This window comes from Nicotiana tabacum, chromosome 18, assembly GCF_000715075.1.
Source record: "Nicotiana tabacum cultivar K326 chromosome 18, ASM71507v2, whole genome shotgun sequence".
In the NCBI taxonomy this organism is placed as follows: domain Eukaryota; kingdom Viridiplantae; phylum Streptophyta; class Magnoliopsida; order Solanales; family Solanaceae; genus Nicotiana; species Nicotiana tabacum.
The window spans coordinates 30,587,588-30,599,864 of NC_134097.1; the positions used below are offsets into that span (position 1 = coordinate 30,587,588).

The window sequence follows — 12,277 nt, forward strand, 5'->3', positions numbered from 1 at the left end:
ATCAAACTTTTTAAAATTCCAACTTTCCCATTTCAAGCCGAATTCTACTACGAACATCTAAATCACAATCTGGACGCGATCCTAAGTCCAAAGTCATCTAAAGGAGCTAACAGAACCATCAGAAATCCAATTCGAGGTCAAATACTAAAAAGTCAAACTTGGTCAAACATTTCAAATTAAAGCTTCTAGCTGGGAATCATTCTTCAAAATCAATTCCGAATAACCTGAAAGCCAAAACTGACGACACATAAGTCATAATACATCATACGGAGCTACTCATGCCCTCAAACAATCGTGCAAAGTGCCAATACTCAAAACGACCGGTCGGGTCGTTACAATATGAAATCTATTTTAGTTAGATAGTGAAAAACTTATTCCTATATGATTTTGAATACATATCCTAACTAAACATTAATTAATAACATAAATTTCGTGCTACAACTTTAAATTATAATATATGTTCGTAATTCCTATTCCTTACTGATACCGAATTTCTTATTGGATTAGGAGGAGTGGAAACCATACATAATTCCTACAACTAGTCCTTATTAATATTCCGACTTGTTATCCCATTAGGAAATGGCCGGTGACATGCATTTCATACATATTGGATTTCTGGTTTAAATGAACAAAAGGATGTAGTTTGTAAATTTTTATATTATTGATAAATAAATTAAAAAGTTATTACAAAAAAATTAAAACAAGGAAGATATATAAAAGTAATGTCGTAAAGTGTAAACTATAAGGAACTTTAGCTGGGAAGAGCAAGGAACCAGCAAGTAAGACAATAATTGAAGGAAAGGAACAATTAAGAGGGACTGAGGACATGCATAGTCCTCAGAGTTCAATGGAACAGTTGCAAAACTCAAGTGTGATGTGGCCGCCTTTGCATGGATCGATTTTAGCTAGATCGCTTTCAATTGACAAATGGCGATCAAAGCCAAACTCTGATGACATCGGCGAAGAGTCCAAATGCCGAGAGAATTGATACTGATAAGGAGAATCAGAGGAAGGTGGCAGAGCATCTAGGTACAATTAAGCTAATTACGGAGAAGGAAGTTCAGATTCATAGAAAATTGGATGAGGAGCTGCAGAACAACAAAAAGTAATGGGTGAACTTATTCGCTGGGAACAATTGAGGTATGAACCTCAAATTTGTTGCTCCTATGATCAAAAATGGTGAAAAAGTAGTTGAATTAGATAATACTGAGGTAGATCGAGAAACAACAAAATGGAAACATGCAATTGTGTTATATGTTGTTGGTGATTCTCCTTCAATAGGTGCTTTAGATCGTTTCATCAATGCGCAGTGGAATTTTGTTACCAAGCCAAAAATTTACTTTCATAATGACAGATATTTTGTGGTTAAATTCAATAGTGTGGAAGATAGGGATGTTGTGTTAATGTCAGGGCCACATACTATAAGGAATAAACCTATAATTGTCAAAGCATGGTCACCTAACTTCGATTTTGATATAGAGGTATTACAGACAATTCCTATATGGGTTAAGCTTCCAAATTTGCCACTAAACTGCTGGAGTATGGATTCAGTTAGTAGGATTGGAAATGGATTAGGAATCCCAATATATTCAGATGAATGCACGACTAAAGTAGAGAGGATTTCTTATGCAAGACTGCTAGTAGAGATGGATGTTATAAAGGACATGCTTAGAGTCATAAAAGTTATGGATCCGACGGGAAAAGTTTTTGAGCAACAAGTTGCATACGATTGGATACCTAAATACTGCCACACTTGTCTTCAAGTTGGCCATGTTTGCAGACCAGCACAGATCATACCTGAAGCCAAACAATAACAACAAAAACCAATGATGGAATGGAGAAGAAGAACAAACCCAGAGAAGGTGGAAACAACTGCAAAGGAACAGTCAAATAGCATGATACAGAATATAAGGTCACAGTGTGAGAATGATAAAATAACAGAATGGGAGAAAGCAAAAAGGAAATCAGCAGCAAAAGGTGGACAGTCCAAAATAAGAGGAACAACGGGCATTAATATAGTGAATGAATTTAGTCCACTAATTACTGCAATAACTGGTGAATCAGTGAACAATTCTACTAAGAAGAAAGGGTAATGCAGCTACCAAGGTGATACTAGGGACCCAAAACTCAAGCAACCAACTAAATGAAAATCATAGCATGAAATGTGAGGGGTATAAATAAAGTATACAAGCAAAAAGAAGTAAAGAAGTTTATTACAAATAATGATGTAGGATTGATAGCAATACTGGAGAATAAAGTCAAGGAGGAGAATGCAAGTAGAGTGATTAACAAGATTACATCAAATTGGAGATGGTGTGCACATTACTCACATAGTAATAAAGGGAGAATATAGATTATTTGGGATCCAAATAGAGTAGAATTTGAAACAACTGGTATGAGTGCTTAAGCCATTCATGGTATTGTTAGTATCCCTCAGTTGCAAATTAAAATTACTATGTCAGCAGTGTATGGAATGCATACTGTTGAAACAAGGAAAGACCTATGGGAGGAACTGAGAAGTGTCAACAACTCTGTTCAAGGACCATGGCTAGCTGTTGGAGACTTTAATGCAATAAATGACATGGATGATAGACAATTTGGTAATCCATTTCAGAAAAATGAGATCAGAGATTTTAATGATTTCTTACAGTCAAGTGGCATGGCTGAATTACATACAATGGGTAGAGGATATACATGGTCAAATGGGCAAATCTATAGCAGGATAGACAAGGCTCTAGTAAATGCTGACTGGTTGTTAACAGTTGTTGTTACAGAGGTGGTGATATTAAATCCTGGGATTTCTAACCATACACCACTAAGTATTCAACTCAAGGAAGTTGTAAAGAGGAGTCCAAAGCCTTTCAGATTTCTAAACTGTTTAGCGGAGCATAAAGATTTCCTAAGTGTGGTCTGGCTCATGTATGGTGCAGTCCAACTGGTAAAAACCACATGGAGGATATATGGTGGAAGCTCAAAGTGTTGAAGATAGATTTGAAGCAGTTAAATCAAAGAGAATTCAGGAATATAGAAGAGAAGATTGGGCTATGTCGACAGAAACTACATGATATTCAAATAAAAATGGGAAGTCACAATCATTCAAATGTGTTATTTGCAGAAGAAAAGGAATTGAAGCTAGAATTAGAGAAATGGAGCCTTGTGGAAGAGAGTATAGTAAAACAGGAATCAAGAACTAAATGGTTGGAATTAGGTGATGCCAACACTACCTATTTTTTTGCTAGTCTAAAGAATAGGCAAGCTCAAAACAGGATCAAAATTCTTGTTAATGCCACAGGTGATATCCTCCAACAACCAGAAGACATAGTAGATGAGGTGACCAGTTATTATAGGAAACTATTAGGCAGTGCTGCTGATCAACTACCAGCAGTAAATCCTGAAATCATGATGCATGGGAATGGACTAACAAGACAGCAACAATTGCAATTGATAGCACAAGTCACTCATGAAGAAGTATATCAAGCCCTTATGAGCATAGATGATCACAAAGCTTCTGGTTGTGAAGGTTTCAATGCTCTCTTCTTCAAAAAGGCTTGGTCTGTGATTGGAAGAGATGTTATAGCTGTTGTGATTCAATTCTTCACGGATGGGGATATACATAAAGCTATTAACTGCACTACAATAGCACTGATTCCAAAAGTCAAGAATCCATCAAAGATATATGAAATTAGACTTATAGCATGTTGTACTATGTTGTATAAATTGATCTCTAAAATCCTCACAAAATGAATGCAGGGTGTTATGGACAGTCTAGTGGATAAAAGCCAATCTGCTTTTGTTCCAGGAAGGCTATTCACTGACAACATCATATTGAGCCATGAACTTGTGAAGGGGTATGGAAGAAAAGGCATCACTCCTAGATGTATGCTGAAAAATTGACATGAGGAAAGCCTATGACTCAGTGGAATGGCCATACATTGAGCAAATTCTCAATTGTCTCTAGTTCCCAGCTAAATTTGTCAAATGAATCATGTGTTGCATTACAACTGTCTCATACTCAATCCTACTCAATGGTGAGCCAGTGGTTCCATTTCTAGCAAAAAAAAAAGGATTCAGACAAGGGGATCCACTATCCCCTTTTTTATTTGTGCTAGTTATGGAATACTTCAGTCTTAGTTTAAAGGGGATCAATGAGGAACCAAGCTTTAAATTCCATCCAAGGTGTAAGAAACTGCAAATTGTACAGCTTGGTTTTGCTGATGGTCTTATACTATTTTGCAAAGGAGAGCTGAAATCAGTCAACCTACTAGTCCAATACTTTCAGCATTTCTCATAGGTGTCAGGTTTAGTTGCTAATGTTGATAAAAGCTCAATGTATTTTGGAGGGGTGCAACAGAAAGTTCAACATAATATTCTACATGTTATACAATTCAAAAAGAGAGAGATGCCTTTTAGATACTTAAAAATCCCCCTGGGTACTAAAAGGCTATCAATTGTGCAATGTAAACCTCTCCTTAATAACATGCTGGCCAGGATCAAATCATGGACTACACGATATCTATCATATGCAGGCATATTACAGCGTGTGAAATCTTTGCTCTTCTCTATTCAAATATTCTGGTTGCAAGTGTTTATCCTACCCAAAAAGGTGGCTCAACTGGTGGAATCAACTTGTAGGAACTTTCTATGGACAGGCGGAAATGAGCTTACAAAATAAGCACTTATTGCATGGGATAGATTATGTCTTCCTAGAACTGCAGGAGGCTGGTGTTGCGGAAGCCAAATGTATATAGTGTGAATAAGTCACAACTACTATACCAAAAATTATGACAGCCACCAAATAATAAATAAGACAATAAAGTAACAATAAAGGGAACACTAGAATTTACGAGGTTCGGCTAATTTTGCCTACTCCTCGGACACAACCAATATTTTATTTCACTCCAAAAATACAAGTGAAATAATACTAAAGAGAGAAGATACAAATGCCTTAAACAGATGAGAAGGCAAATGAGAGGTGTGTTTGAATCCTAAACATTAAGCCTTCTTTTATAGGGGGAAAATCCCCCCAACTATTGCTAACCCACCGATGTGGGAAGCTGAAATATTTGACATTTCAACAAATCTCCACCTTGGCAAAAATTCCACGTCTTCAATTTTCTCTCTATAACAAATTTTGGTTGTGTCTTCATCTTCAATCTTCAGTGTTCAACAATGTTGATCAAATCCAAACAATGTTGAAACTTGACCGCAGTCACCACCTTTGTCAGCATATCAGCAGGATTCTCCGTAGTATGAATTTTCTTCACCGTGACTCCATCTTCTTCTATGATTTCTCGTACGAAATGATACCGAACATCAATGTGCTTCGTCCTTGCATGATAAACTTGGTTCTTCGCTAATTGAATAGCACTTTGACTATCACAAAAATTGTGATACCTTTTTGTTCAACACCAAGCTCCTTTAGCAATCCTTGAAGCCAAATTGCCTCTTTCACAGCCTCTGTAATAGCCATGTACTCTGCCTCTGTTGTAGACAAAGCAACTGTTGACTGCAAAGTAGACTTCCAACTAACTGGTGCCTTTGCAAAAGTAAACACATAACCAGTAGTTGATCTTCGTTTGTCCAGATCACCCGCAAAATCTGAGTCACAATATCCAACTACAGACTAATTGTCTTCCTGCTCAAAAACTAACCCGACATCTACAGTATTATGAATATACCGTAGAATCCACTTCACAGCTTGCCAATGCTCCTTCCCTGGATTGTGCATATATCTGCTAATAACTCCAACAACTTGTGAAATGTCAGGCCTTGTGCAAACCATTGCATACATCAAGCTACCAACAGCATTTGCGTATGGTACCTTTGACATATACTCTCGTTCAGCTTCATCCATTGGCGACATAGTAGTACTTAGCTTAAAATGGGGAGCAAGTGGAGTACTAACTGGCTTAGTCTTGTCATCTATGCCAAAACGTTGTAGTACTCTCTTCAAATATTCTTTCTGAGATAAACAGAGTTTCTTTGAACGTCTATCTCTAATTATCTCCATGCCAAGAATTTTCTTTGCCTCACCCAGATCCTTCATCTCGAACTCCTTCTTCAGTTGAATCTTCAACTTATCAATTTCTTCCGAATTCTTGGAAGCTATCAACATATCATCAACATATAGGAGACGATATACAAAGGAACCATCTTTAAGCTTGTGCAAATATACACAATGATCGTATTTGCTTCTCTTGTACCCTTGCCGCAACATAAACTCGTCAAATCGCTTGTACCATTGTCTAGAAGATTGTTTCAATCCGTACAACGATTTTTCAAGTTTGCACACCATATTTTCTTTTCCAGCAACTTTGAATCCTTCTGGCTGAGTCATGTAGATTTCCTCCTCCAAGTTTCCATGTAAAAACGCAGTTTTTACATCCATCTGAACTAGTTCCAAATCCAATTGTGCTACCAAAGCCAACATAATTCTAATGGAGGAATGTTTTACAACTGGAGAAAATACTTCATTGTAATCAATTCCCTCCTTTTGAGCATATCCTTTGGCCACCAATCTTGCTTTGTAGCGAACATCTACTTGGTTAGGAAATCCTTCTTTCTTTGCAAATACCCATTTGCACCCAATTGCTTTCTTTCCCTTTGGGAGATTGTCCAATCTCCATGTATGATTCTGATGAAGGGACTGTATTTCATCATTCATGGCAATCCTCCACTTATCTTCTTCTGAACTTTAGACAGCGTCTTTATAAGTGGTAGGAACATCATCAACTACAATTGAGGTTGCACAAGTCTCAATGAGACGAACAGGTTTCGTTATTGTTCTTTTTGGCCTGCTGGTTGCTATTGATTCAAGTTGTTGTTGAGGTTCCTGAGTTGGAATCTCCTCTACTGGCTCTCCTTCCAAAGGGTAATCTTCATTTGTTTCCTCCTCTGCTTCTTGTGTAGGAAAAATAAATTTTCCCTCAAACTCCACCTGCTTAGAAGCACCTTCATTTTGTTTGGTATCTTTTGTTACCTTATTTACCATAGTAGATTCATCAAAGGTAACGTCCCTGCTGAATATTACTTTCTTTGTCATAGGACACCATAAACGATATCCTTTGACTCCAGAAGTAGTTCCCATAAAAATAGCCTTCTTTTTCCCTTGGATCCAATTTTGACTATGTCACATGACAATATGCAGTTGAGCCAAACACGTGCAAAGTGTTATAATCTACAACAGGTTTTCCATACCATTTTTCAAATGGTGTCTTGCCATCAATAGCAGCAGATGGTAGACAATTAATGAGGTGGCATGCATATGTAATTGCCTCAGCCCAAAATTCTTTGCCCAAGCCAGCATTGGACAACATACACCGTACCTTCTCCAGCAAGGTCCGGTTCATACGTTCTGCCACTCCATTCTGTTGTGGTGTATGTCTAACAGTGAAGTGTCGGACGATGCCATCATTTTCACAGACCTTATTGAAATGATCATTTTTGTATTCACCTCCGTTGTCTGTACGAATACACTTGATCCTCTTGCCTGTTTGATTCTCCACCATCGTCTTCCATTTGAGAAAAATTCCCAACACTTCATCTTTGCTCTTTACACCCATACTCTTCGGGAAAAATCATCAACAAAGGATACAAAATAATGCTTCCCACCCAATGAAGGTGTTTTGGAAGGACCCCAAACATCAGAGTGTACATAATCCAAAATGCCTTTAGTATTATGGATCGCTGTACCAAATTTAACCCTTGTCTGTTTCCCTTTAACACAATGCTCACAAAACTCCAAGTTGCAAGCCTTGACTCCTTTTAACAATCCTTGATCTGATAGAGTTTTCAAGGATTTTCCCCCAGCATGTCCCAAGCGCATGTGCCATAGCTTGGTTGCTTCTGCTTCTTTGTCATCATTGGATGTCACTGTCGTTGTCCCAATAACTGTACTGCCATGATAGCGGTACATATTATTATTCTTCCGATTAGCCTTCATTACCACTAGTGCACTGGAGCATACTCTCATCACTCCATTTTCTGCAATGATTTTGAACCCTTTTGATTCTAGGGCTCCCACAGAGATGAGATTTTTCTTCAAATCCGGTACATATCGAACATCTGTCAATGTTCTGATCATTCCATCATGGTTCCTTAATCATATTGAACCAATGCCATATGAGGTAAGAGGACTATTATCCGCTGTGTGGACGACTCCATATTCTCCTTCTTGAAATTCCACGAACCAGTCCCTGTTGGGACACATATGATAGCTACAAGCCGAGTCCATCAACCATAGGTCTGATGATGTTGATGACTCTGTTGTAACTAATGAGAAGTCTGAATCATCACAATCAGCTACATTTGAATCCATAATAGCCTTTCCATTGTTATGTTTGGCTTTATTCTTCAACTTCGGACAGTCTTTCTTCCAGTGCCCTTTTTCTCGACAAAAGGCACATTCATCTTTGCTGGGTCTGGATCTTGACTTGGATCTTCCCTTCTTTGTCCTCGTTTGATTTTGAGGACGACCCCTCACAAATAGTGCTTCTCCTTCTCCGCCCTTCTGTTTTTCTCGCTTTCTTTGTTCATAGATGTACAAAGCGGAACAAACTTCTCTAAGAGAAACTTCGTCATTTCCATGGAGTAGAGTAGTTTCAAGGTGCTCGTACTCATCAGGAAGTGACGCCAACAACATCAAGGCCAAGTCACCATCATCATAAGTTGTATCCATATTTTGCAAATATGTGACCAACTTATTGAAACTGGTGATATGTTCATTCATCGTGGTACCAGGAACATAGGTGAAGTGAAACAGTCTCTTCTTCATGTACAATTTATTTTGACTGTTTTTCTTCAAAAATTTATCCTCCAGTGCTTTCCATAATTTACTTGCAGAAGTTTCCTTTGTGTATGGATATTTCTGCTCTCTAGCAAGGTAGGATCGAATGGTACCGCAAGCAACACGGTTGAGAATCTTCCAATCTTCTTCTCCAATAACATCTGGTTTCTTTTCTTCAATGGCCAGATCTAGCCCTTGTTGAAAAAGGACATCTAGAACCTCGCCTTGCCACATCCCAAAATGTCCGGACCCGTCAAAAATTTCTACCGCAAATTTCGCATTTGACACAATTCTTGTCATAAGCGAAGATGTCAATGATGACGTATTGTTGACACTTGATGTAGATTCTTCTTGTTTATTGTCTCCCATATTTGACACAAATATTATTTAATAGCTGACGACACAAATCAAGATTATTCCTTTCTGATGTAGAAGATCAGACTAAGCTGCAACCACAGAGCATACTCAGACAGAACCTTGACTCAGTTACCAAGATAAATCTTTTCTGATGTAGAAGATCAGACTATGCTGCAACCACAGAGCATACTTAGACAGTACCTTGGCTCTGATACCAATTGTTGCGGAAGCCAAATGTATATAGTGTGAATAAGTCACAATTACTATACCAAAAATTATGACAGCCACCAAATAATAAATAAGACAATAAAGTAACAATAAAGGGAACACCAGAATTTACGAGGTTCGGCTAATTTTGCCTACTCCTCGGACACAACCAATATTTTATTTCACTCCAAAAATAAAAGTGAAATAATACTAAAGAGAGAAGATACAAATGCCTTAAACAGATGAGAAGGCAAATGAGAGGTGTGTTTGAATCCTAAACATTAAGCCTTCTTTTATAGGGGGAAAATCCCCCCAACTATTGCTAACCCACCGATGTGGGAAGCTGAAATATTTGGCATTTCAACAGCTGGAATATCCTAGACATATATTATGGAATTTGGCAGCTATTGGGAAACTATTATGGAATATATGCAGGAAGAAGGACTGCTTACGAGTTAAATGGATTCATTCTTACCATACAAAGAGAGGTACTGTATGGGAAACCAAGACTACTCAAGCTTCATGGATTGTGCAGAAAATCATTAAAGCAAAGACAATGTTTGAGCAAATAGGACTGACTGAAGCAGATATGGCAGCAATGAGCAACTACTTAATAAAGAAAGTATATGAACTCAGTCATGGAAAATTTCAGAAAATCCCATGGCGAATATTGATATGCAATAATGCAGGATTACCTAAATGACTGTTCATCCTATTATTGGCGTTACACAGGAGATAACAAACAAAGGAGGGAATTGCATGCTGGGCAAATATTGAAGACATGGGGTGTGTTTTGTGCTCGAAGGAGAATGAGGATATTGATCACATACTGTTTGGATGAGAATATGCCAAACAAGTGTGGTCCAAACTATTACTATGGCAAGGAATTCAGAGGGATGTGAGCAATTGGTAGCATGAAGTAACATGGGCAATGAAGAATGCAAAAGGGAGAAGTGCTGAACAGGAATTTTATCGGATGACATTAGCTGGGGGAGTATATCATCTGTGGTAAGAAAGGAATGCAAGGATCTTCAAGTCTCAAAGAAAAACTGCGGATCAAGTGATAAGGCAAGTGATAAGAGAAGTACATTTAAGAGCACGTAGAATTTTTAGAGTAGACAAACGTATGCAGTCACTAAATTTATACCCATAAGAGGCTGTATATAGAAACAGATTAGTTTGCAGAGTTGAGGTTTCAGTAAGCTTGGGACTAAATGTCCAAGATGCTATTTTTTTGGGTGTTTTTTGATGGCGGTAAATATTTGTTTGTGGAAATATAAATAGATAGTTACCAAAAAAAAATGCTAAACTTTAACTATTTATTTTTATGTTAACAGACTAAACAAACTCTAAAACATTTAATGTTCAAAATAGTAGTATTTACAAAAAAATTCTACAGTAATAAATCCAACTAAATTAATAATTTCAATGTGATAATTTTTTTCAAAATTGTGAACAAAAATTAAATTAACACAAGAAATCCAACTAAATTAATAATTTCCCACCTTCGGATTTATAAAGAAGAATCACGCATATTAGACATAGAATGCCAACCCAAGCAAAAAGCGACAAATTCAAAAATAGCCAGATTTACAAGTGGTCATTTAAAAATAGCTACAGTTTCAAAAGTAATCGAAATTTAGTCACTTTTCATGTAAAGATAAATCTGAACGAAAACACAGTTCAAAATCCGGAAAATACTCCAGCATAATATATTTGAGTTCCACTATAATATACCGGTCCAGTATAATATACTGGAGTTAGGAGCACCGGTGCTCCAGTCTCCAGTATATTATATTGGAGCCGCAAAGTATACCGGTCCAACATAATATGCTGAAAGTTCATACACAGGTGCACCGAACTCCAGTATATTATACTGGACCGGTCTCTGTTGCAGCAAAATAGTGGCTATTTTTCAATGACTTGGCAAACGTTGACTATTTTTGAATGGCCAATCCGAAAACTGGCTAGACCGTGCTATTCTAACAAGCAAAAATAAAACACCTCTCTACAAATCATAATCTATGCTTCTCTTTCCAAGAACCCACTATATAATCATCTTAAAGATATATTTTTTTTTTTTTTGTGTGTGTGTGTGGGGGGGGGGGGGGGGGGGTGTTTAAAATCTCTTTTAGTTTAGGCATTTGCTGTTAGAAACTAGCAAGACTTTCCGCATTAATCTCTTCTATCACCCAAAAAAAGCCAAGACTAATTCGGATTGGATGGACCCATGTTTATCCTAGCACACGTCCACACCCCCTTTGTTGTAATAAAAATCATCTTTACAGTGATTGTTTATAGTACATGTAGAAATATAAGATTTTTTGTCAAATAATCAGCCTTGACACGAGCTAACGCGCAAGGGGAAAGATAAACATTATTATCGTAAGCAGAAAGTATTTCTTTAACAAGAAACACTAAATGTGAACCAAGAAAATAACTCTTTTTTTGTTTTCGCAAAAACATACAAAAATTAACAAATTCTTCTTGCGAATAATTCATGTTATTTTTACTTTCGCAAAGAAAAGTTCCAAAGGAATATTAGTCGAATGGCTTATGTCCTAGTTATCCAAATATACCTAAATTACCATTTCCTGAAGGATTATATATTTAATCTTACCACAAAAAGAAGAGCGAGCTGCTACCTCTTTCTCCTTTATTATTATTATTATTATTATTATTATTATTATTATTATTATTATTATTACTATTACTATTATTATTATTATTATTACTTTTTAAAATAATCCATCATTTTTTGACTTTTTAATTTAATTATTCTCATTTTAAAATAACTTTTAACTTCTGTCCTCAAAATAAATATTCAAAATGCTAGGTCGAGTAAAAGCATATTTCCAAAGATAAATGGATCACAAAAAATGTTAAATTTCCAATCTCCACAGGATTCAGAAGGGACAGAACATAATG

The 12,277-nt window shown here is 36.9% G+C and overlaps 1 protein-coding gene across 1 annotated transcript; it reads left to right on the forward strand.

Moving 5' to 3' along the window:
- Positions 1-1,142: 1,142 nt before the first annotated feature.
- On the forward strand, positions 1,143-1,814 carry LOC142172463 (uncharacterized). The gene has a single exon (XM_075236088.1). It carries the CDS (start codon positions 1,143-1,145, stop codon positions 1,812-1,814), a length of 672 nt encoding a protein of 223 aa, XP_075092189.1.
- Positions 1,815-12,277: the final 10,463 nt, after the last annotated feature.